The sequence below is a fragment of the Opisthocomus hoazin genome, chromosome 11 (assembly GCF_030867145.1).
Source record: "Opisthocomus hoazin isolate bOpiHoa1 chromosome 11, bOpiHoa1.hap1, whole genome shotgun sequence".
In the NCBI taxonomy this organism is placed as follows: Eukaryota; Metazoa; Chordata; class Aves; order Opisthocomiformes; family Opisthocomidae; genus Opisthocomus; species Opisthocomus hoazin.
This window is the reverse complement of record NC_134424.1, coordinates 601,426-623,601: the sequence shown is the minus strand read 5'-3', so window position 1 is coordinate 623,601 and position 22,176 is coordinate 601,426. Positions and strand designations below refer to the sequence as shown.

The window sequence follows — 22,176 nt, the reverse complement described above, 5'->3', positions numbered from 1 at the left end:
GGCGCCTCCCCCCAGCCCCGGCACCGGCGCGTCTGCCCGCGCGTGTCGCGCCCCGCAGAGCCCCGCCACAGCGCGCGGGCCCCGCCGCGCCCCGTCCCGCTCCCGCCGGGACACCCGGGCCAGCGCTTGGGGCCGGCCCGCCCCGCCCTGCCCGTCCTCCGAGCGCCGGGGCACCTCCCTCCCCGCGGGGACAGGGTGCGGCACGGGGGGGGTCCCGTCCCGTCCCGTCCCCTCCCTGCCCAGCCCGGCCCGGCGCGCCGGTGCGCAGCCCTCGGCCGGCCCAGGCCCCGCCGGCAGGGGTCGCCCCGCCCCGCTCCCGACCGGCGGCGTCCCCCGAGGCACCGCCCTCGGCCCGGCCCGGCCCCGCCCCGCACCTCGCGGGGGCGCCTGGCGGGCGGCGGCTCTGAGGGGAGCGGGCGGCGGCGGCGGCGCGACCCCGGTCCCCGCGCCCGCCGCCATCTTCTGGTGCAGCCCCGGCGCCGCCGCCATGGCCAGCGTCTCCTACCACATCTCCAGCCTGCTGGAGAAGATGACTTCCACGGACAAGGACTTCAGGTGCAGGGACCGCCGACCCCGCGACGGACCGGCCCCGCTGGCGGCGGCCACCCTGAGGGGCCTGGGCGGGCGGGGGTGCCCCTTCGTACTGGGGGGGGGGGGGGTCCCTTCCCACTGGGGGCTGTCCCTTCGCGCTGGGGAGGTGGGTGTCACTTCCCGCGGGGGGGTCCGTTCCCCCTGAGGGGACGCAGTGCGTGGGGGGCAGGCGCGGAGCCCCCGGGCCTGCCGGGTGGTGGAGCCCCGCTGCAGGTGTGCGGGGTGTTTCTGTGTCCGAGGAGTGAATCCGTTTTATTTGCGGGATTTCAGGCCCACTGCGTTCTTCTGGCCGAGGGGGGAATGCAGAGAAGCCGCGAGCGTTCCCCTCCCCTGCCTGGATTGCTGCATAGTGGCAGTGAAGGAGCGAAGTGGAAGGGCGAATGAGCGTCCTGACAGCTAGACTTTAAATTCTTATTTGTTTTGCACTTGAAGAACATCGTAGCAAAAATGCTGACACACTTCTTAGTTTGTTTTTCCGCTAGAAGGTTAGATGGTGAGTGCTTTAAAACGGCTGAGAGACGCCAGCCTGAGCAGCGCTGGCCCCCGGGTGATGGGCGCTGCAGGTAGTGGCTGTGCTCACCTCGCTTTCGGAACGGTTTCTGTGTGGTGGGAAAATATGCCTCCCCAGCAGGACGAAGATTCTTTTACTTTGTTTATGTCAGCAGAAAAAAATTGACATCTTTTTAGGGTTGGGGCCAGTGGCTTGATATTTAAGGCTCTCTATAAAAAATTGTTAAAACTAACATTTCACCCATGAGCATATCGTTCTCTCGCTATCAACCTGGAAGGTAACGTTTGTACCAGACTTGATATTTTGAGGTCTTTGAGAAGAGAGAGGTTAGTCATATCCTAAAAGTCAGCTGGTTTTGCAGAGGCTGCTGATGTTTTTCTGATGTTAAAATAGGTACTTTGTAAAGAAGTCAGTGATGGAGTAGTTGCATAAGCAGTTTGTTCAGAGAAGTTACGGTTAATACTCCAGACATGGTGTGCCCAGCACACGGCATGTGTCATGTAACAGAAGTATTTCAGGGCTGTTTCCTCCCAGCACACGGTCAAATGTGAGCCTGTTGTCTGTCTTCAGTTCACGACCAGTTACAGGACAAGGTTTCACACGTTTCCCTCTCGTAAATGGATCTCTGGGCAGGATGGCAGCAGGCAGGGAGTCGAAAGCTGGATGTGTTGCCGCGGAAGAGTCTGCTCAGCCCGTGGCCATAGTTGGTCATGCTAGTTCTACGCAGATGTTGAACTGCAAGTGCAGCTTAATAGCTCTTGCAGAATCAAAAATAAAGTGCATATTGTTGACATTATAGGGCAGAGTCCCTCTATTTTTCTCATTTTGGATATCAGGCTGGCTGTCTTAACACCACAGCAGTCCCTCGTTCCAGATGTACCTAGCTGCTACTCAAGAATGGGCTTGCAGATTGAAGGCACAAATGTTGCCCTGGTACGTGAGGGCTGTTACGTGCTGAACGAATTACATCAGAGCCTAATTTAAAATGGAGGTGTCATTTGGTAAATGAGAGGGAAGAGCTTCCCTGTGGTTCCTTTTAGACATCCACCCCTGTGCTGGTGCTAACACAAGAAAGCAGCTAACATACAATAACCATGCTGATGTTTCTCAGAACCTCAGACTTCTGTACTAGCACCTTTTATATTTCTCTCTCTCAGGAAAATAGATACTTTCCAGAACTTCTCAATATCCATTTTGACATTGTTCCTGTTAGAAAATGATACTGACTAACAGTCAGCTGGGATTTTGGTTTTCCTTCTAAGCTGGAATAATAAACACTTGCTTGGGTTTGCTCATAGCAATCTAAATATAGCCTAGGGAACTTCTAAGGTATAGTTTGCACAAAGTCATGACTTTACTTTTAATTTTTGAGCTTGATAGGCCTTCTCCATGTGTGGGATCATACTATCAGTGCTAAATAACCCAGGAAGAACAGAGCCTGGTGCATTCTTAGACCCTAGTCTGGTTTTTCTAGGCCAGGCAATTAGGGAAAAAAACTCACCATAATTTTTTTCTGGTGTAGTTAACCACCTTGATTTAGTCACTGAGAAAAAATATGCAAGATGGGTGCCAATTTTAGAGTTTATGTTTACCGCATCCCTGTTAGGTATTTTAAGGAGAGGAGAGTACATGTATTTCTCACTTTCACAGATTCCTTAGCTAAAGCCTTTTCACCACCTACCTCTGTCTGGGTTTTCCACTTGTAAGATAGTAATAATTCTCGATACCGTGTTTTTCAGGACAGTGTAAAGGATTGTATGTTACCCTTTGAGAGTGTGTTTTCGTACAAGTACTAATTGTCAGGTTTCATTATCCAGAGTGATGCGAAGGAAATGCCTTTGTGTCTGTATATCAGCCAATCTGCTTTTGCTGTATGCTCTTTCAGGTTTATGGCCACCAACGACCTAATGATGGAACTGCAGAAAGATTCAATAAAACTAGATGAAGACAGCGAGAAGAAAGTTGTGAAAATGCTTTTGAAATTGCTGGAGGACAAAAATGGGGAAGTACAGAACCTCGCTGTCAAGTGGTAAGAACCTCGGCAGTCATTACTGTATTCCTTGGCAATAATAAAGCTGCCACAGACTGCAGAGAGCGCGTTGGAGCCTGGCTCTGCAGCGTCGGCACCTTGCTCAGACCTCCCTCGGTAGGGGCTTTCCCTCTCACGCGGGGCACAGCGATTTCTTTCTCTGTTGGTGCTCAGGAAGGATGAGCATACACGTGTCTTTGTAGAAGCAGTAGGTGATTCTGGAAGTAGTTTAGTGTTTATATTAAGAATCTTGCCATATTAAAAGTAGCATGCCTAAGATTTTATTTCTTCAGAGAGAAACCCGGTTTAAAATTTTGGTCATCAAGTTCCTCTTCTTTCTCGGGCTTTGAAATCCAGTGCCGAATTTCCCAGTGGTCCTGTCTTTGATAGAGATGGCACTAAACATGTATAGCCCTTCAAAAATGCATTTGAATTTCAGGTCTGAATCCTACTCTTTAAGGGCATTTTCATTAAAGTTTATAATGCACTTGGTTTCTTTCCCTGATTAGACTCCAAGTGTAGCCTGGGCTGCTGCTTTGCCTTCGACCATTTCAATATTTCTTTAATCCAAATGAAAAAGGCAGAAGGTTCCTTTATTACTGAATCACCTGATGAAGTGACCCCACTGCTGACGTGTTCTTTCGTATCTCTTTCCCCCAGCATGTCTGAATGGCAGTGTTCATTCTAGAAATGAAATTGAGTGGGTCGGTTCACGCACAGGGCTCCAGAAAGGTGGGCCATTTAAAGACAACTTTGGGTTTCTGTATCTTTTCCTACCGTGAATTCCTATCTTATTCATATTCCCTTCTTTTTAACCATATACTGCTTCTGTCCCTGTACTTTGCCTGTGACCTTTGGCCCTTTCTGATTCCCACTGTCCTGACATTTTCTGGCCCTATTCCTGGCTTTGGGTTTGTTTGGTCTGTTTTTTAAAGCAAAACTGTTGGGCACTGAGCAGACTACAAATTTCTTTGCCTGTTTATCTATGGTTGCATTAGCAATAAGTCCATACTCATAACAAGCTCTCATTCATCCAGAATGTGATGGTTAGACGGCCTCAAAATGGAACTGGTAATATTTCCTTTTCGTACTTAAGCAGGTACTTATAACAGTTAATGTCCAGTCAGTAATTCCCGGCCAGGCAGCAGGGATCTCTAAGGAGAAATGAGCTGTTTTGAATGACACTGGCAGTTGGATTAGGCCCAGGTGTGAATCTGTGCAGCCCACATCAGGATTCAGGAGCAAGTTAGGAAACTGCCGAAAGGTCTTGCAGTTGATTTTTATCATCTAAAGCTATGATCTTATTTCTTCAGAGGAAAGCTGAAATCGCACTTCACACTCAGAAAAATCACAAATTTGAAATCCATGTGAAAACTTGCCCTGTTTCTGGTTCTGTGATATATATATATTTTTCAATTTAGAGGAGTTCCTCAGCTTCTCTGTGCCTCAGTGTCTCTGCCTGTAAAATAGGGGTAGCTTTTGGTTCTTTTCTGTATGTTGAGGTGTAAGATTGAACGCTGCTTACACAAAGTCTTATTATTTGGTATTTCTTTTCTAATTCTTTTATTTCAGACTAGCTACTCAGACTCTAAACAGCTATTACTGTTCTGATTGTTGAGTTTAGGAATAGTCTTACACAGAACAGGCTGGCGTGAGTTTGCTTTGTGTACGCTGGGGAGCGCTGCGCATACGGTGTTTGTTAAGCGTGCTGTCAGGGGTCGTTGTGGTGTGCCAGCGGGGAGACAAGTACATGTGCATAGGTGTTCCATACAGTTTGCATTACTGGAGCTATGCCAAAAGGAAGAGAGACAAAGAAGATAGAAGATGCATTTTTGTACAAGGATTTTAGGAACTGTGTCCAGCAATAAACATTGTAGAGTGCTAGCACCATGTCTTCTCATACAAGCTCTTAAGAAAATGTAAATCATCAAGGTCAATGTTTTGACAGTCCTGTTCAGCTCCCACTGAAGTCAGGGACTTTTACCACTGACTGTCAGGAGCAGAACCTCTCCTGTGTGTAAACTTCAGTGAAAGAAGGGTATGTTGAAAGCCCTGCAGGTCTCTCTGTCTCTTGTTGTACTCTGTAGGCTATTGGTAACCTTTCCTTTTGAGCTGTATGGGCAGATAGCACTTATGACAGTCCGCAGGGGTCAGTGGCTGTGCCCTACTATTATGCAGCATACAGAGCCGAAACCTCTAGTCCTTCTTGACTATATAACATGTAAAAAAAAAGTTTTCTGTTTTCACCTGGCTATTTGGACAGCCTACTGAGGGACCGGAAAAAAAGAACTATGAAACCCTCAGTAACTGGTTATTTAAATTTATTTTTGCTCTGGAACCACAGCGTGATGGTATTTTTTCAAACTCTAGAGCCCTGTTTAGAAAAATGGTTGTGCTGGACATTAATCACAGGGAGCTGTTCAATTATTACAAGTTTTTTGAACCAAAAGGAAAATACCTATTATTCAGTTCAAATCATTGAGTTTTGACTAGTCCCCACAAGAAGGGGAACAAGGAAGCAGTGACTAGCATTTTGTACCTGGCACAGAAATTGGGGCACAACCATATCACTGCTGCAGCAAGTAGTTTCTCTGCAAGGTGGTATCAGCTCATGGGAAATGGAAAAGTACCTAGAGCACCTGTCAAGAATCTCTGTTCCAGCTCAAGTCCTTCCGAAGTCATTTCTAGATTCGCGCATGAAGAATCGCCTGGTGGTGTTAAACTGCAAGCTAGGGTCTCAGTTCTTCATCTGGGCTGGCATAGAGAGGAGGGCTGGCATAACCATGGGGGCCTGGGCCTGGAGCTCTGCCACTGGTGGGTCACGGAGCTCTGGGCAAGCTCACTCGACCTGTGGAAGAGTGACATGTTGTTAGGATTGAAACTGGGCTCAAAGTATTTTATGTGGATGTTCACTAAAACAAGAAGATGGAATTTTCTATGCAGCGTGATGTTTTCCACTCATCTGTGTTGGCTTCTCATGAAAATTCTAGCAACTGGATTTGCTGTCTGTGAATTTCTTAGTAAGGGATACAGAATAGTCATGGGAAACAATTGCATTTTTAATACACTAGCTTAATTCAAGTGAAGTGCAGCTGGTTAGGGAAGGAAAGCCCTAACATGTGACTTGCTGAAAGACAGTTAATACTTTAAATTTTAGCTAGCTACTTTGTAAAGATGCAAAAATAAATAGTGGCAAATAAATGCTGACAAACACTCTACGCACAATTTTGAATACAAACTTACCAGCAGGAGACATAGATTGTTAACTGAAAGTTTTTCTAATAATAATAATTTTTTAAAAGTGCTGTGGAAAGAGAGCAGTCTTCCCTCTGTTGTAATTCTGAGTCTTGGCTCAAGCAGAGGTATTCACACATAGGCAGACAGCAATAGGTAGCTAATAGCTTGTGGAAATCTGTTTGGCATTTCCTCCTGAAAGTCAGCTTTTGATGGTTGGGTTGTTTTTGTTGTTTTCCTAAACCTGACTAGATTTTACCATTACTCTGTGTACCATGGTTGCTTTGATTCAAGTTTGTTGTCTTATAGTTTCTGAGCTGCTCCTTCCAGTAAGATCTTAACTGGCCTCATGTTCGCAGTAGTTGGTGTGAAATGGCCTCCTACAAATCTGATCTAAAATCCACTGAAATCTGATACACAGTTAACTGAGGCAACAATACAGGGTACGTAAACGTGGGGACACGACATGCGCTGCAGGATATCGCTACTCGATACTGATGTTTTGGTAGTATTTGCACTTGGGGCTGAGCTGCCTTTAAGGAGGAGTGAGCCCGAGTATCCCTTTTAATGGTGGAAAGCATCTGTCGTCTTCTTTGTTCTGACTGGCTTCTCTTCTCCTCCGACAGTCTGGGCCCGCTGGTTGGCAAAGTGAAGGAGTACCAGGTGGAAACCATTGTGGATACGCTGTGCACAAACATGCTATCGGACAAGGAACAGCTGCGGGATATCTCCAGCATTGGACTGAAAACAGTCATCTCCGAGCTGCCACCAGCTTCTACAGGTAAAACGTCTGTCCCTGTTTGTCAGACTGAGGCAACAGTGAATCACAGCCTTTGGGAAGCAGAGGAAAACGTGTACTTCAGAGCCTAAAGGTTACAGATTCCTTATTCACCTGCTAGAGGACAACTAGTGAAATAAGGAGAGGTAGTAGAAGCTGAGACACCACTGTGATTGAAGATCGGATGAAATGAAAACTTGAGCTAGTCACCCTGAGGATAACTTAAGTCTGAAACTGCATCTGAGTTCATGGAGAAACCCATTTTTATTTACAGCAATCCTAAAGCATTCAGTGTGTGTCAAGGTATTGCTGTTGGGGCAGTCTGGCAGGGCCGTTGGTCTCCATGTCAGCAATGCCACTACCTCCTGTGATCTCAGTAGCACCAGCACTGCACCACCTCCTGTCCACAGCCCAGCTGGAACGAGTCTTCTGACTGCCACAACTACCCTGGCCGCTTGTCCTGTGTTTGGAACTACGTATCCCAGAAATGCAGCAGTTATTCAGGAGATACCCGAGGCTCCTGAGGTTTAAGTTTCCTCTGCAGCCATCTCGTGTATCTGTGGTACTTCATGGCAGGTGGCTGCGGCAGTGCTGCCAGGCTGCTGGATTTTAGAGAGGGAGGAGAACTAGAATTAATATGCAAATACTTGCTGAACTCCTCTCAATTTCTGCAAAATGTTAAGCTCTTGTGAGCCTTCCTTTCAGAATTCTTTATTTAACATACATCACATGAACTGAAACTGTTTTAGCGTAGCAACAGAAAAGTCATCTCCTTAAGTGTTGGGATTGACACTGTGTGGGTAGAAGGCAGCAAAAGCAGTGTGGGTTTGCTGCAAAATGGAGAGGTTGGACATCTCCTCCTGTGCTTTCTTCACCCTAAGCCCTGCTCCGTGTGGTTACTGGTGCCGTGGTGCTGTCTGGAGCAAAGGGAGGGTTTGAAGTAATAGTCCAAGAAACAGTGTGCCTGAGGCAGGCTCTTTTCTCACTGTTGTACAGCAGTTAATGATGCTTCTAGGATGCTCCACTTCTGTTTTGTCTCTGTTGCATCACAAAGGCTGTTCAGAAGGGCATGGGAAGCGATTGTCCCTTCCTTGGAAAGTTTTGAGGAATTTGAAGCTGCTTATGCTTTGCACTGAATCAACTGGGAAAAAGCCCACAACAAAAATCAGTGCTGGGGCAGGCACACCCCAGCATGAACACTAAACTGGTATCTAGACATTGAGCTGGACTGTAAGAGATTGAGGTTCTAGACTGCAGTTGTAATCTCAACGTGTTCTTGAACCTAGGTTATACCTCATTTTGAGACAGATTTGTTTAGTTCTACCCTTAAATTTCATCATGGAGCTGAGAAACAGTTTCTGTCAAGACTGCTCTTCCTATCGAGAAAAGCTCAATTTGATGAAACTGAACATTTCAAAGTTAAAAACGGGGGAAAAAACACACCAGAAACTTCCCACCCAGCTCTGCTACCTGCATTGCATGGGCCTGGGAGCTGCCTGTGAGACAGCCAGGGCATTTTAGGGTAAAGACACTCTCCAGAAAGAGAAGCTTGTTCCAAATAGTGAACGCATGATACCGCAGAGGGAGATACCTCGCTGTTCGCAGTGTGTATCCACCATCTCAGACAAAAGCTGGTTGACTGCTGTTGCTGGTTGGGTCTCCTGGTGGTGATTTCTATTTTAAATATAGGAAGGATTGAATGGTTCTTAGCGGTAAAAAGACTTCTTTTTAACCGACAGTGGGGAAAAATCTCTCTTGCAGGCTCCACCATGACAGCAAATGTGTGCAAAAAGATCACAGCCCAGCTGACAGGAGCCATTGGCAAGCAGGAGGATGTGTCTGTGCAGCTGGAGGCTCTTGACATCCTGTCAGATATGCTGAGCAGGTACCAAAGGATTTCCTTCTGGCAGCTGTGTATGGCAAGGGGCTGCACTTACGTGTTTGCTTTTGACATCTTTATTTCCCTAATCCTACTCCAGAGACTTAAAAATAAAGGATTTGGGTTGGCTGCCATTGGGGAATATCTCAGCAGAGCAGATTCCCCAGCAGGGATGAGAGACGACATGCTGAGCCTTTCTGTGCTTGGGAGTAGCAGTACATTGGTGATGGATCTCACAGGGGCTCAGTTCAAACAAACATAGGAAGGGAGAGAGCAAAGCAGGGAGGTTTATTTTAGCCCTGTGATCTGATCATACATGCATCCTTTTTCCTGGATGCCTCTTTCTCTTGTTACATAAGTCAGAGTGACAGTGTCATATGTCAACTGCACGCAGGAAATTATGGACAAACCCCCAGGTCATCCAGAAGGACACCGTCAGGATTAAACTCCTCCATGACAGAGACAAATAACCTCTCCCTGTGTTTTACAGAACAAGTTGATGTTCAGACCAAAATGCCAAACCCACCCTTTTCCTCTCCCTCCCCACAACATGTATGAAGTCTTCATACCTGAGGGATTTTTACATTTTTCTTCTGGCAAGAGGGCTTTGACTTTCAACTTCTGCCATGTTTTGTTGATTGCAGACTAGGGGGAACACTCTACTCGTTCCATTCCTCCATCCTGAACTGCCTCCTACCCCAGCTGACAAGCCCTAGGCTGGCAGTACGTAAAAGGGCCATCATTGCCTTGGGCCATCTTGTCTTGACCTGCAGCGGAAACATCTTCTCAGAGCTCACAGAGCATCTGCTTGCTGAGCTGAAGAAGAATGAGTCTACTTCTACGACCAGGACGTACATTCAGTGTGTCGCTGGCATCAGCAGGCAGGCTGGGCACCGCATAGGTAGGATGAACAGCTTGAAATGACGCTGCTAATGGGAAATGTGCATGCATTTTAGAGCAGCTCCTTTTACTGGTAAGAGAAGCGTAGTCACTCTGTTCCTAACGTATTAGTGGCTTGTGCTTTGTGATTCCCTCTGTGGTCCTGACCTGGCTTTCTGATCTCCGCTTAGGAGGGAGGAGGCACCAGAGTAACTCTCTGGCTGCCCTTCTGTAGTGATTTCACCTCAAGGTCTTGCAGCGCTTCCCTGGTTTGAGTTAACACCTCTGTGAATTAGGTCAGTGGATTCACCCCATTTTAAATCAGAGGAGAAATGGAGGGCAGCGTATTGTATTACTTGTCTAAAAGATCTGCCAGAGCTGAGATTAGGTCCTCTCTAATCACAGCTCTTTCCATGACTGAAATGCCAACCAGGGGCTGAAGACAGGGAGCAGGGGTCGTCTGCTGAGAATCCCTGCAAAGCTGGTCTTTGGTGGGCTGCTGGCTCCTGCCCCAGGAGGTCCCGGGGAGGAACGCTCTGCCAGGCACGTGAGAGAAGTGGCAGATGGCTGAGCGTTAGCTGCTCGAATGAGTGAAGGCTGGAAGGACTTTTCACTGCTGCTTACTTTGCCTTTCCCAGGAGAACATCTGGAGAAGATAATTCCTCTAATTGTTCAGTACTGTAATGTGGAAGATGACGAGCTGAGAGAATACTGCTTTCAGGCCTTCGAGTCTTTTGTGAGAAGGTGTGTGCCCTTGCGGAACAACTGTGCACCATCCTGTGCGTCAGTGTCCTCCTGGTGTAAATATCTATACATTCAGCATCCAGGGTTGAGTACCTTGCTACAGGCATTCCTGTTGGGAAAGACAGCTCACAAATAAAATCTCTTTGTCACATGCAGAATTGGGCTTGAGAAACGACCTATTTTACCTCAACATGTGAGAGTGTGTTTCTGTATTGGTTTTGCAGGAGTAGGAGTTTTCCTTGTCCTTGGAGGATTCCTCAGCAAGAGGGAACTGCCTTGCTTCTGGTGCATGGAGGGAGTGCAAGGCAGGAACGGGGCTCAGGCAGAAGAGCTGCTGAGTTGCAGCTCTCCTGCTGTTTGGTCAAATGTTTACTGCTTGTCTTGGCAAAGGAGCCCTGTAGAGCTGCTGAGGTTTTCTCCCATGAAGGGAGGATTCAACCAGGTGGTGAAGGCAATTTATTTATTTTTTTCCTTATAGAAATCATTGCATCCTCCCCAGGGCAATGTGATCTTGCTTTGTGCAGAGCAGGAAGGACCAGCTCTGGTTTGACTCACGTTAACAAAATGTTCATGTAGTCTGCAAAGGATTTGGGATACTTTTGAGATTATTTATATTATTTGGATATTTAAAATAGATTAGTCTTTAATTTATTAACTCTTAGGATTTTTATTTGTCGTGATAGGTGCCCAAAGGAAATTGACCCTCACATCCCTAATGTGATGGGATTATGTTTGAAGTACATCACCTTTGACCCAAACTACAACTATGATAATGAGGAGGAGGAAGAGGAAGAGATGATGGAAACTGAAAATGGGGAGGATGAAGAGCAAGGTGCCTGCTTGTGAGGATGACTGCACTCAGCAGAACACTGGATTAACGTTTCTCCCCTTCCTGCTTTCTCACCCTCTGTGATGCTAATTTTAAGATCTGCTTCAAGACAGTTCTTTTAAATGGGTTATTTTAATTTACCAATGGTAGTAACATAGCTGTATGTTGCAGCAGTAATTCTGAGCTTGCTAGTTTTATTTTTTTCTGACAACATTCTCAAATGTCTGCCTGCATTAGGCAACAGTGAAAAAACACTGAAACTTGAACTCTGAACTAGCTTAGAGGAGAGCTAGACCGAGGAAGCGCTGTTTTTCCTGTGCCTGCTGACTGCAGGAGTTTCTTGGAGCACATCCAGCAAGCAGCCAGGCTTAACACCTGGAAATGCTGAGGAGCAGCCGCTCTGCCATCCTGATTGTTGGAAGCTCTCCCTTGCGCTCCCAAAGGTGCCGGTGCTGTTTGCAGCCTGCCAAGCAGGCCTGAGACCCCTGCTCCAGGCAGTCGGCTGGATGTGCGTGGGTGATGCTTCAAGGGGAGGCATGAATGCTGCTGCTCTGGCCTGCTTTCTGGCTTGTCCAGACTGCAGGTGGTGACACTAAGTGTCTGAATGCAGCTGTAACACCAGTTCCTGTCTGTCCGCATAGTTTAGCTCTAGTAGGCTTAGGCTTCTGTGAGAGAGGTGGCTCTGTACAGAGTCCTGACAAAATGGCATTTCTTGAAAGATGTTACAGGCAGATGTAGGAATTGCAGTTAAACAGGTACCCTCTTGCTGCATCTGCTGGGGTGTTACGCAGTGTTAGCTTTTTTAACCAGGCAACTAGCCAGCATTTGTAGCTTACTCTGGTTAGAAAAGGAATCAGAAATCTTTGACGTGGTCTCACTTATTTACAAGACTGGACAAACTCCTGTTCTCCCTGCTCACAGGGGAGGTCAGGCAAGCAAGCAGCACTTCCAGGCTGTGGCAGCCAGCACCCCTGCCAGCGTGTCAGAGCCATGCTGCTTCGACAGGCTGCGGCTTTTTCTTGGTTTCTGCATGCTTCCTCTTAATCTCTCCGTCTGCTAGGCTGTTTTCCATACATGCACCCTGTTCCTGCGCACAACAGCCAGCCAAAGCTCATCTTTGCAGTCACCAAAAGGCTGCAGAGTCGGTGCTGCTGCAACTGTGCTCCTCTTTGCAAGGCCGGTTGATTTTTTTTTGCAGGAAGAGCTATATGCTTAACTCCTGTTTTAAATGGAAGCCTGCAATTTTGATGTAACAGTTTCAGGGCAACTTCAGTCAGCCTACAAACAGAGTAGCCACGCAATTACATTTTTACTATAAGGTAGCTATTTTTTACTACTTTGTAGCATAAGAGAGCAAATCTACAGTCCTGAACACTTACAAGTGCCACTATTAAAAACACCTTGGTCCACCACTAGAACCATCTTAGTCGTCGGTGAAAGCAATCCGATGCTGTCTTCCAAAGAGGCCTTTTATTTATTTTCTGAAGCGTGTTTACTTTGAGGTGGATGTCGAGCCTTGGTCATATAGGAAGGTTGCCTTTAATGCCTGTTAACTATAGACAACATTTTATAATGTCTCTATTTATAGCTGCATATAGTGTGGCAGCTAAGAGCAAAAGTTAGAACAAGTTCATTGGAAGAAAGGCATTTTTGTTTGCTTTCATACTAATTGGGGTAAGATTCTGGCCAGCCTCCTGGAGAATACGTTCACTGGTTCTGCCAGTAACATAGTAAATTGTTATGCTGTTTGTGCCATTCAGGAATTGCTAAGACAAATATTTACATATTTCTGGCTTTAAAATCTGGGAAGCTCATTCTCCCTTCAAAACAAAAGCCTTCATGCCTGAGCTGAAGCGACCCGTAAGGGTAGTAACGTTAAGGTTTATTCTCCGTCGGCTTCTACTTGGAACAGAAGAATCTGGCACAGGGCAGCCCTGGGTCCTACTGGCTGGTGATGACGTCTGTAGGGACAGGGTGTTGTGGGCAATGTTGTGTTCCCAGATATGTGTCAGTTACTGGCATCTGTTTGTCTGGTCAGCTGGAGGGGGAAGCTCTGAGGATCCAAGTGATCCTCTAGCTCTGGTTTTCTCATAATGGTGCACCTTGTTTTCCTTTGTCTTCTTTCCAGAAAGCGATGATGAGTACAGTGACGATGATGACATCAGCTGGAAAGTCCGCAGGTCTGCAGCAAAGTGCCTGGAGGCCCTTGTCAGCAGCAGGCATGATCTCCTTCAGGACTTCTACAAAACTCTTTCCCCAGTCTTGATAAGCAGATTCAAAGAGAGGGAGGAGAATGTCAAAGCTGACATCTTCAGCGCTTATATCTCCTTGCTGAAGCAAACACTGCCCATCCAGAGCTGGCTGCATGCTTCAGATGCCTCTGGCAAAGACGACATTCCCCTGACAATGCTTCAGAACCAGGTGCGTGAGAAGACGGCAGGCTGGATTAAATCAGAAAGCAATGAAGAGAAGTAGGTGCTGTGCCACTGACGAGTGTGCCTAGCAGTGAAGCTTGAGAAGACAGCTAGCAGAAGGAGCCCTTGGGCACGCAGTCAGAGGGGCCCAAATCCTGAGGGCTGACCGTTTGCCTCTCGCTGTTCCCGGGGAGAGAGCGCTGGGCCAGTGCGGGAGCACGGAGGTGTGACCGGCATTTCCCCCCCTGCTGGCCTCTGGCACGTGTTTGCAGACTGTGTGAGGCAGGTTAGCCTTGGGGTGGGGTGTCTGTTGCCTTACAGTTACTGCAGCTGCTGCTTGGGAAACTCATTGACTAAACTGTGGTAGAAACGTACCAGAGTAAGCACTGGAAGCTCAGTAAGGTTTGGATCTGGTCAGTAGGTGTACGAGAGCATGCAGCTCGGTTCGTTTAGGGAGAACAGCCAGTGGCTTCCAGGGTAGCTTGCTGTGGTTGTGCACACAGTCTGCACATCCCTGTTGGTCAAACAAACAACAGTGGAAGGAATTCTTCTGATGCACTGCTTTACTTAAAAAATACACAGGAGTAATTACAGTCAGAGTAATTTGGCCACACATGCTTGTCAGGACTCTGCCTAGCCCTGGATCCTTGCTAACGCTGTGGTCCACACATGCCATTTTAGAAGATGACAAAAGAAACATCGGAAATAACCATGTTGTTATAGAATAGCATGGCCATGAGAGCAGCTTTTTCTGGCTGGTGCTGCTATTGACTGGTGAGTCCTTGGAGCAGGAGGGTTAAAATCCCTGCCAAAATGTAATTATGTCACTGATTAATCATCTTATATGTGTATGTATTTAAATAACTTGCACCTCAGCCCTGTGATGTGTTTTGATTTCACTGAAACTTTTGATTTCACTGAAATGCTGGCGGGGTGTCCAAGTTTAAATATAGTGATGGGGCTAGAGCCTTAAGCAGCAGACCAGGAAGGATTTGTAAAACTCTACACTCCTTTAGCAGTGTGTCCTGGTCTGATCATTTTGTTGTGTTTCTTTAAGCTTCTGTGTTAGGGGGTAACACCATCGCTAGGAAGGGCTTCTTAGGAGTCTGTAGAATACAGAAAAGAAGAATAACATCCCCGCCTGCGCTTCTGTTCATATATCTTATCTTCTCGTGCACTGTCTTGTAACCTGTCCCAAGTCTGTTCTCCTCTGGTGAACGCGTGCACTGTTTCTTGCTGTCCCCCCGTTAGTTCTCTCACTGTACTGTTAGCGCCTCGGGCTCAGCTGAGCGAGCTGCTTTGGTAGCATGGCTCTGTGCCCTGGAAGCTGGGGTGAGTGATGTGTCTCTTTCTGGGTTTCTTTTCCAAACCACAGGTCCCCAGCATCGTCAAGGCCTTGCACAAGCAGCTCAAAGAAAAGAGCATCAAGTCAAGACAGGGTTGTTTCAGCCTCCTGACAGAACTGGCCAACGTTCTTCCCGGTTGCCTGGCAGATCACATCCCTGCACTCGTCCCTGGTAAACTTGTCCGTAGGCTGGGGATGAAGGAGCAGGGTTGGCTCAATCCATTCCTAATGCTTATGCTCCCTGCCCGCGTGTTCAGTTTTATTCCTGTGTATTATTCTGCTCAGCACCAGGACATACACATCAAGTTCTGCTCTGTGTTGCTATGCTAAACAGCTCCCAGATCAGTCCTGGCTTCTGTCTGTCACTGAAAGCCAGGATAAGAATATCAAGTTCGTTTCCGCAGTCGCCTGCAGAGGTCCTTTTGGGAGGGCCTGTTCCAGCCTCCTTTGAAACTAGCTGGAATTATGCTGTTAGCCTGCTGAGACCAGTAACACAAGTGACATTTTCTTTTATGAAATGCAGTGGCATTTTAAAAAATTATCTGTATTGACAGATTATTTAATTTGCACCGCCACATTTTTCTCGATGCTTTCCTGCCTGTAGGCTCCTGAAGCATCCCACTGCTGAAAGGCCCATAATACTACGGTCCTGCCTTTGCTTTTGGGGTGACTGTACAGTCAATGTGAAAAAGGTCTCCTGTGATTGTCCCTGGGCTGGATCTGTGCAGCTCCCTCTTATGAATTAGTAGATGGGGGAAAAAAAACATTCAAACCAAGAGTCAGGCATGACTTCAGGGGTGGCAAGCAGCATTGTTGTCAATGTTTCTCATTAAGTCTTCTGGGAAACATAAATATGTGCCACAGAAAGTGGACTTGGAAGTACCTCCCTTCTGCAGCAGCAGTCCATCTTTAATGGTCCTGTTACATTCCAAACATTACTAACAGAAGCTTTAAAACTAGATAAACCTAGAGCCCCTGCTGCTGCTTTTTTTTTTTTTTTTTTTTTTTGAAACTTCAACAGAAGAATAAAGGAAATGCTCATGAAGGGGTGTTCCTGCTGCCTGGAGTGCCTGTTGTTGTGACTAGGCTTTCCCAGTCTTAATTTCATGCCATTTTGTTGTACTTATTTGCACTTGGCTAAGCATCCCTTCTCGTCTCAGCCCAGGACGACTTTTCAAATTAACTTTTAGCCAGCCATCCAGGACTGCTACAAAGACCAGTTATGTCTGAATCGTCACTTCTGGAAAGCAGAAAGACAGCAAGGAGAGTAGCTCTCTAATGGCACGCGTCTCTTCAGTGGGGAGAGGAAAGAAAACCAATTCCAATTGTGTCCTTCTTTGAGCGGGAGGAGGGTGTGACAAAAACCACTTGATGACATGGGACAGCAGTCATTCTTGTTTCTTCCGCACAGGTATTGTTTTCTCCTTGGCCGATAAATCCAGCTCCTCCAACATGAGGATTGATACACTCTCTTTCCTTCATGTTCTTCTTTGCAACCACCAGCCAGAGGTATTTCATCCTCATATCAAAAGCCTGTTGCCTCCTGTTGTGACCTGTATTGGAGACCCCTTTTATAAGATCACTTCCGAAGCTCTGCTGGTTACTCAGCAACTTGTGAAAGTTATCAGGCCTTTGGACAAATCTTGCACTTTTGATGCCAAGCCCTACGTGAAGGACCTGTTCCCTGGTACTCTGAAGCGACTGAAGGCCGCTGACATAGACCAGGAGGTGAAAGAGCGTGCTATCTCCTGCATGGGACAAATTATCTACAATCTGGGAGACCATTTAAGCACTGATCTCCAGCCAACCTTGAAGATATTTCTGGAGAGGCTCAAAAATGAAATCACCAGATTGACAACAGTCAAAGCATTAACCTTAATTGCTAGTTCTCCGCTTAAAATAGATTTGAGACCCATTCTCGGGGAAGGTTTCCCCATTCTAGCGTCCTTCTTGAGAAAGAATCAACGTGCCTTGAAACTGAGCACTCTGACTGCTCTGGACATCCTGGTGAAGAACTACAGTGACAGCCTCAAGCCTGCCATGATCGAGTCTGTCCTAACGGAGCTCCCTGCTTTAATTACTGAGAATGACATGCATGTTTCCCAGGTGGCTATCATGTTCCTTACGACGTTAGCTAAGGTTTACCCATCCTGCATCTCCAAGATCAGCGGTTCCATTCTTGCAGAAATCTTTCAGCTTGTCCACTTGCCTTTGCTGCAAGGAGGGGCACTGAACGCTATCATAGACTTTTTCCAGGCCCTGGTTCTGACAAAGACGGCCACCATGGGTTACTCGGAGCTGATGAAGCAGCTGACTGCGCCTATTTACTCCTCGGGTTCAGCCGGGGCATCAGTGACACTACACAAACAGGCGTATTACTCTGTCGCAAAGTGCGTGGCAGCGCTTTCCTCAGCCTGCCCAAAGGAAGCCCCTGCAACAGTGAACCAATTTATCCAGGATGTAAAAAACTCCAAGTCCAGCTCTGCTGTTAAAGTGCTGGCTTTCCTTTCACTGGCAGAGATGGGGCGCACCACAAACCTCAGTGCTCAGAGAGAGCTCAAAACCGTCATCCTGGAAGCATTCACTTCCCCCAGCGAAGAGGTGAAATCCGCCGCTTCCTACGCGTTGGGGAACATCAGTGTTGGGAATCTCAAGGAGTACCTTCCCTTCATGCTGAAAGAGATCGGAAGCCAGCCCAAGAGACAGTACCTCCTGCTGCACTCCCTGAAAGAAGTCATCAGCTCCTCCCCGGCCAATGGCCTCAAACCTTACGTGGAGGATATCTGGGCTCTGCTTTTCAAGCACTGTGAGTGCACGGAGGAGGGGACGCGCAATGTGGTGGCCGAATGCCTGGGGAAGCTGACACTGGTGAACCCCTCTGAGCTGCTGCCCCGGCTGAAAAAACAGCTCTCGTCAGGTAATGGAAAGGGCAGGGGTGAGAGTGGGGAAGTGCCTTCTTTTGCTGGGAGGTCCTCTTGGGAACGGCTGGTGGGTACAACAGGGAGCAAAGCCAGTCTGCAGAGGCGAGAAGGAAACAAGAGGGGTCTCTGCAAGAGGGGATCAGAGGAGCACTGGGTTGCACGGAGGGCAGGAGGGTGTTAGGAGCAAGGACTGCGCATGGAGATTGCGCAGGAGCAGGATTTAAACAGGGAGGTTTTTAAGACAAATCCTCTGTTCTCTTATCTCTTCAGTGCGTGCGTAATGTGACCAAGAGTCAGATACGTACTATGGAGCTACAGCAATGATTTTGTCTCTTGATCTTCCACTATTTTTATCTTCCACTTTCGTTGCAGGCTCTCCGCATGCCCGGAGCACGGTGGTGACTGCAGTCAAATTCACAATTGCAGACCAGCCTCAGCCTATTGACGCTCTCCTGAAAGGCTGCATAGGTAGGCGAGCACGAACAGCAGTGTGAGCCAGGAACAGGAGATGTCAGGCGTCATTCGCAGCTCAGGCATTTTTCACACCTGTGTGAACCTTATCTAGTCCAGTTAGCTTTTATCTGTGTTTCTCTGCTTTTGGGATTGAAGAGCAACGCTGTCCCGCGAGTCCTTGTTAAATGCTCTGACACCTTGCTCTTGGGCATGTTCCATGGTGACAGTCTCTTAGGGAGCGTAAGTGCCTTCTGTGTTTAAACTTATGATTCAAGCATCTCAGGGCAAGGATCTTGGAAAATATAACTTACATTAACAGGGGCTTATGTCTACGGAGCCTACGTCTCCTATCTGTTCTATAAAACTGGGCCTTCTGCTTCAGACAAAGTCTGAGCAGATGAGATCTGAGCAAGAAAAAAATGAAAACCAACTTCCTTGAATACCAAAGCTTCTGATCTGACTTTAGGATGAGGTCGCTAGAATCATGTGGTTTGCCCAAATGCAGGAAAGTCACGTTTCTTCCATTTACTATATCCCAGATGAAGGGAGGGAAAGCGTCTCTAATGTCTCTGTTAGACTGTGCCCCTCGAGGTACTTTACCATAGGCGCTTTCATAACCAGGCTCCTTGAAATGCACTGTGATCTACTTTGAAAATATTTTTAAAAGACTGCAGCAGGACTGACTGGCGTGTTCTTATCCCACAGGTGATTTCTTAAAAACTCTTCAGGATCCAGACTTGAACGTTCGACGTGTGGCTTTAGCCATGTTTAATTCTGCTGCTCACAACAAACCTTCTTTAATCCGGGATTTGCTGAACACAGTTCTCCCCAGCCTGTATAATGAGACGAAGGTCAGAAGGGAGCTCATCCGGGAGGTACGTCGTTAGCTGGGCTTGGGTGCAGTACAGCAGTGACTCAGTGCGCATGCAGCTGGGACAAAGCTGTCGCCGTGTCTGCTGTGAGGTGACAGCTGTGGGGTTTTTCCTGTTTAAGGTAGAAATGGGGCCGTTCAAGCACACAGTGGATGATGGCCTTGACGTGAGGAAAGCTGCGTTTGAATGCATGTACACGCTGCTGGAAAGCTGCCTTGACCGACTAGATATCTACGAGTACCTGAACCACGTGGAGGATGGACTGAAGGATCACTACGACATTCGGGTAGACGCTGCGCCGTAACTGGAGGGTGACGATGTCACTGATGCTGCTCAGCTCTGTGGGAGCCTGGGCTTGGATGAGCTGGTGTGTCACCACAGCACAGGGTGCCCCTGCCCTGCTGTCCCCTGTCCTCAGCAACTGCTGCAGCTGCTCATCTCACGCTGTCCAGCCCTCGTTTGGCCGCGGTGGCCTTGAAAATGAAGTCCTGGTGTAGCTGGTTTTATGGGAAATTTGCCAAAGTCTAAAATAAGTTCCAACTTGTGATTGTCACTTGCTCAGCATGGCCAGTGACACTATATTAAAAAATATTTAGCATTGTCATGGTTGATGGCCTCATAGCTTAATAGGAAGTGCTACATCCTTTCCATACTGTTGATTTACCTCCACTTAGGCGTGGGTACGGCAGCAGCAGAGTCCCTGTGCGGAGGCTCTCAGCCCTTTGCAGACACCCAGCACCACACACACCAGGGACCAGAGCCCCGCTGGGCAGCTCCTGCTCGCTGGCTGCCCGCGGGTGCGTTTCTAACGCGACCACTGCTCTTACCAAAGTCCCTTGCATGCGTGTGGGCACGGCCCAACACCGCAGGCAGAATGACCGCGAAGCAACGCCTGTGCTCTCTTTCCTCCTCTGTCTAGATGCTGACTTTCATCATGTTGGCTCGGCTGTCCACGCTCTGTCCCAACGCCATGCTGCAGCGGCTCGAGCGACTGATTGAGCCACTCCGGGCAACTTGCTCCACAAAGGTGAGCTGAGGCAGAGCGCGGCGCTGGGGGGTGTTGCCACACAGCCCCCGGTGCTGCTAGCCCTCCCCGTCACTGCTGCTGAGCTGCCCGCTCCCTGCCCTCCTCCCGTTGGAAAACATCCGCTTGTCTCTGTGCGTCTCCAGTTCTTTATGTCTCGACTGTCTTTTCTAAATGCCAACTGGAAACTTTGGATTCGTAGGTGAAAGCTGGTTCCGTGAAACAGGAGTTTGAGAAGCAGGACGAACTGAAGCGATCCGCCATGAGAGCAGTAGCCGCTCTCCTGACCATCCCTGAAGTAGAGAAAAGCCCAGCGATGGCTGAGTTTTCATCTCAGATCAGATCCAGTCCTGAAACAGCGTCGCTCTTTGAGAGCATTCAGAAGGATTCCGCCTCCCTGCCCACCCCAGACTCGATGGACATGAGCTAAGATCCCCCCCGGTTTGCTCCGCCACCTCCCTGCCCTCGCAGTGCACTGAACAACGCCAGCACGGAGCCAGGGGAGATGGCTGCCACGCTGCTCTGCTGCCACAGCCCCTGGCGAGCCGCCGGGCGCTGACCCGAGCATGCAGCAGGTTCCAGTGTCCTCGCACTCGACACCTTGCTGAGTCGTGACACGGTGCACAAGAGCGAAACGTGTCCTGGCAGAGGGGAGGGGTCAGAAGATGAGTATTCTCATTTTTCAGCAAGTTTCTAAGGGGCATACAAAGCAATCTAAATCGAATGTGGTTCCATGAAAAATGGAAACTACTGCCTGAAGTATTTCTTACTGCAGTACACAGAAAAATATTTAAAAGTTTTTTTTAACCACTGCACATGCACTTTCTACCCTAAATTGCCTGAAGAATGTATTTATATTGTTTCACTCAATAACATGGCTAAACACTAGCAGTCATGTCTTTAATTAGCGGTGAGCCTCGTAACTGTGGGCCCCGTTTCTGAACGAGGAGTCCCGTACGAGCCAAGGTGCAGGAGCTGCACGGGGTGGCTCGCTGCTGCGGCCCCCAGCCGTTCCCCCTGGCCTCAGCTCACAGAACGTGCACCTATGGCACAGGTTCTCCATGCTTGGGCGAGATGAAGCTATTGCGCTTGACTTCCATTTTTACCCTTTTGACTGCAAAATACCTCAGCCAGCTGTCTTCCAAAAGAGAGGATTACTTGACTGCGTTACAGAACAAACCTTAGGCTAAGCTTTGCTTTGCATTAAACACTGGCTTCCCAAGCAGCACGTTTCTGCGCGGTGACCAGCAGCAGCACTCGCCCCCAGCTCTGGTCACCGAAGAGCAGCGCGCTGGCAGCGCGCTGGCAGTCGGTATTCAGGGGCAGCACAGCGAGAGGGAGGTCACAAGCCAGAGGTGCAGGCACACAGGCGGCCCACAGTGGCCCTTCCGCCCTTTGAAACTCGCTCCGTAGTGGCTGTTGTGTTCAAACCCTGCTTCACGTGGCGGAAAAAAGCCTTAAGAGACAGAGAGGGTCTAACAGCCAGTCGGAGAACAAGGCCACCGTGCCCCAACTCTTGTAGCCATGGAGCCGTAAGCAGCTTTCATTTCTCCTTTTCTGACGAGAGCGGATGATGTGAGAAGTATTTATAGTGCCGTGTGAAAGAACATCCATTCTGTTTGAGTGGTATAAAAAATAAAAATATACTTGTGCAGCCACAAGCACTCCTGAAC

General features: G+C 48.2%; 1 protein-coding gene across 1 annotated transcript; it reads left to right on the top strand.

Moving 5' to 3' along the window:
* The first annotated feature begins 422 nt into the window (after positions 1-422).
* Positions 423-22,164, top strand: LOC104334365 (cullin-associated NEDD8-dissociated protein 1). Its single transcript, XM_075432518.1, has 15 exons — positions 423-555; positions 2,988-3,131; positions 6,992-7,146; positions 8,905-9,028; positions 9,667-9,923; positions 10,540-10,645; positions 11,329-11,477; positions 13,603-13,895; positions 15,264-15,405; positions 16,645-18,150; positions 18,527-18,622; positions 19,313-19,482; positions 19,601-19,765; positions 20,399-20,506; positions 20,706-22,164. The coding sequence occupies exons 1-15, from the start codon at positions 488-490 to the stop codon at positions 20,931-20,933; spliced, it is 3,711 nt and encodes a 1,236-aa protein (XP_075288633.1). The 5' UTR covers positions 423-487; the 3' UTR covers positions 20,934-22,164.
* Positions 22,165-22,176: the final 12 nt, after the last annotated feature.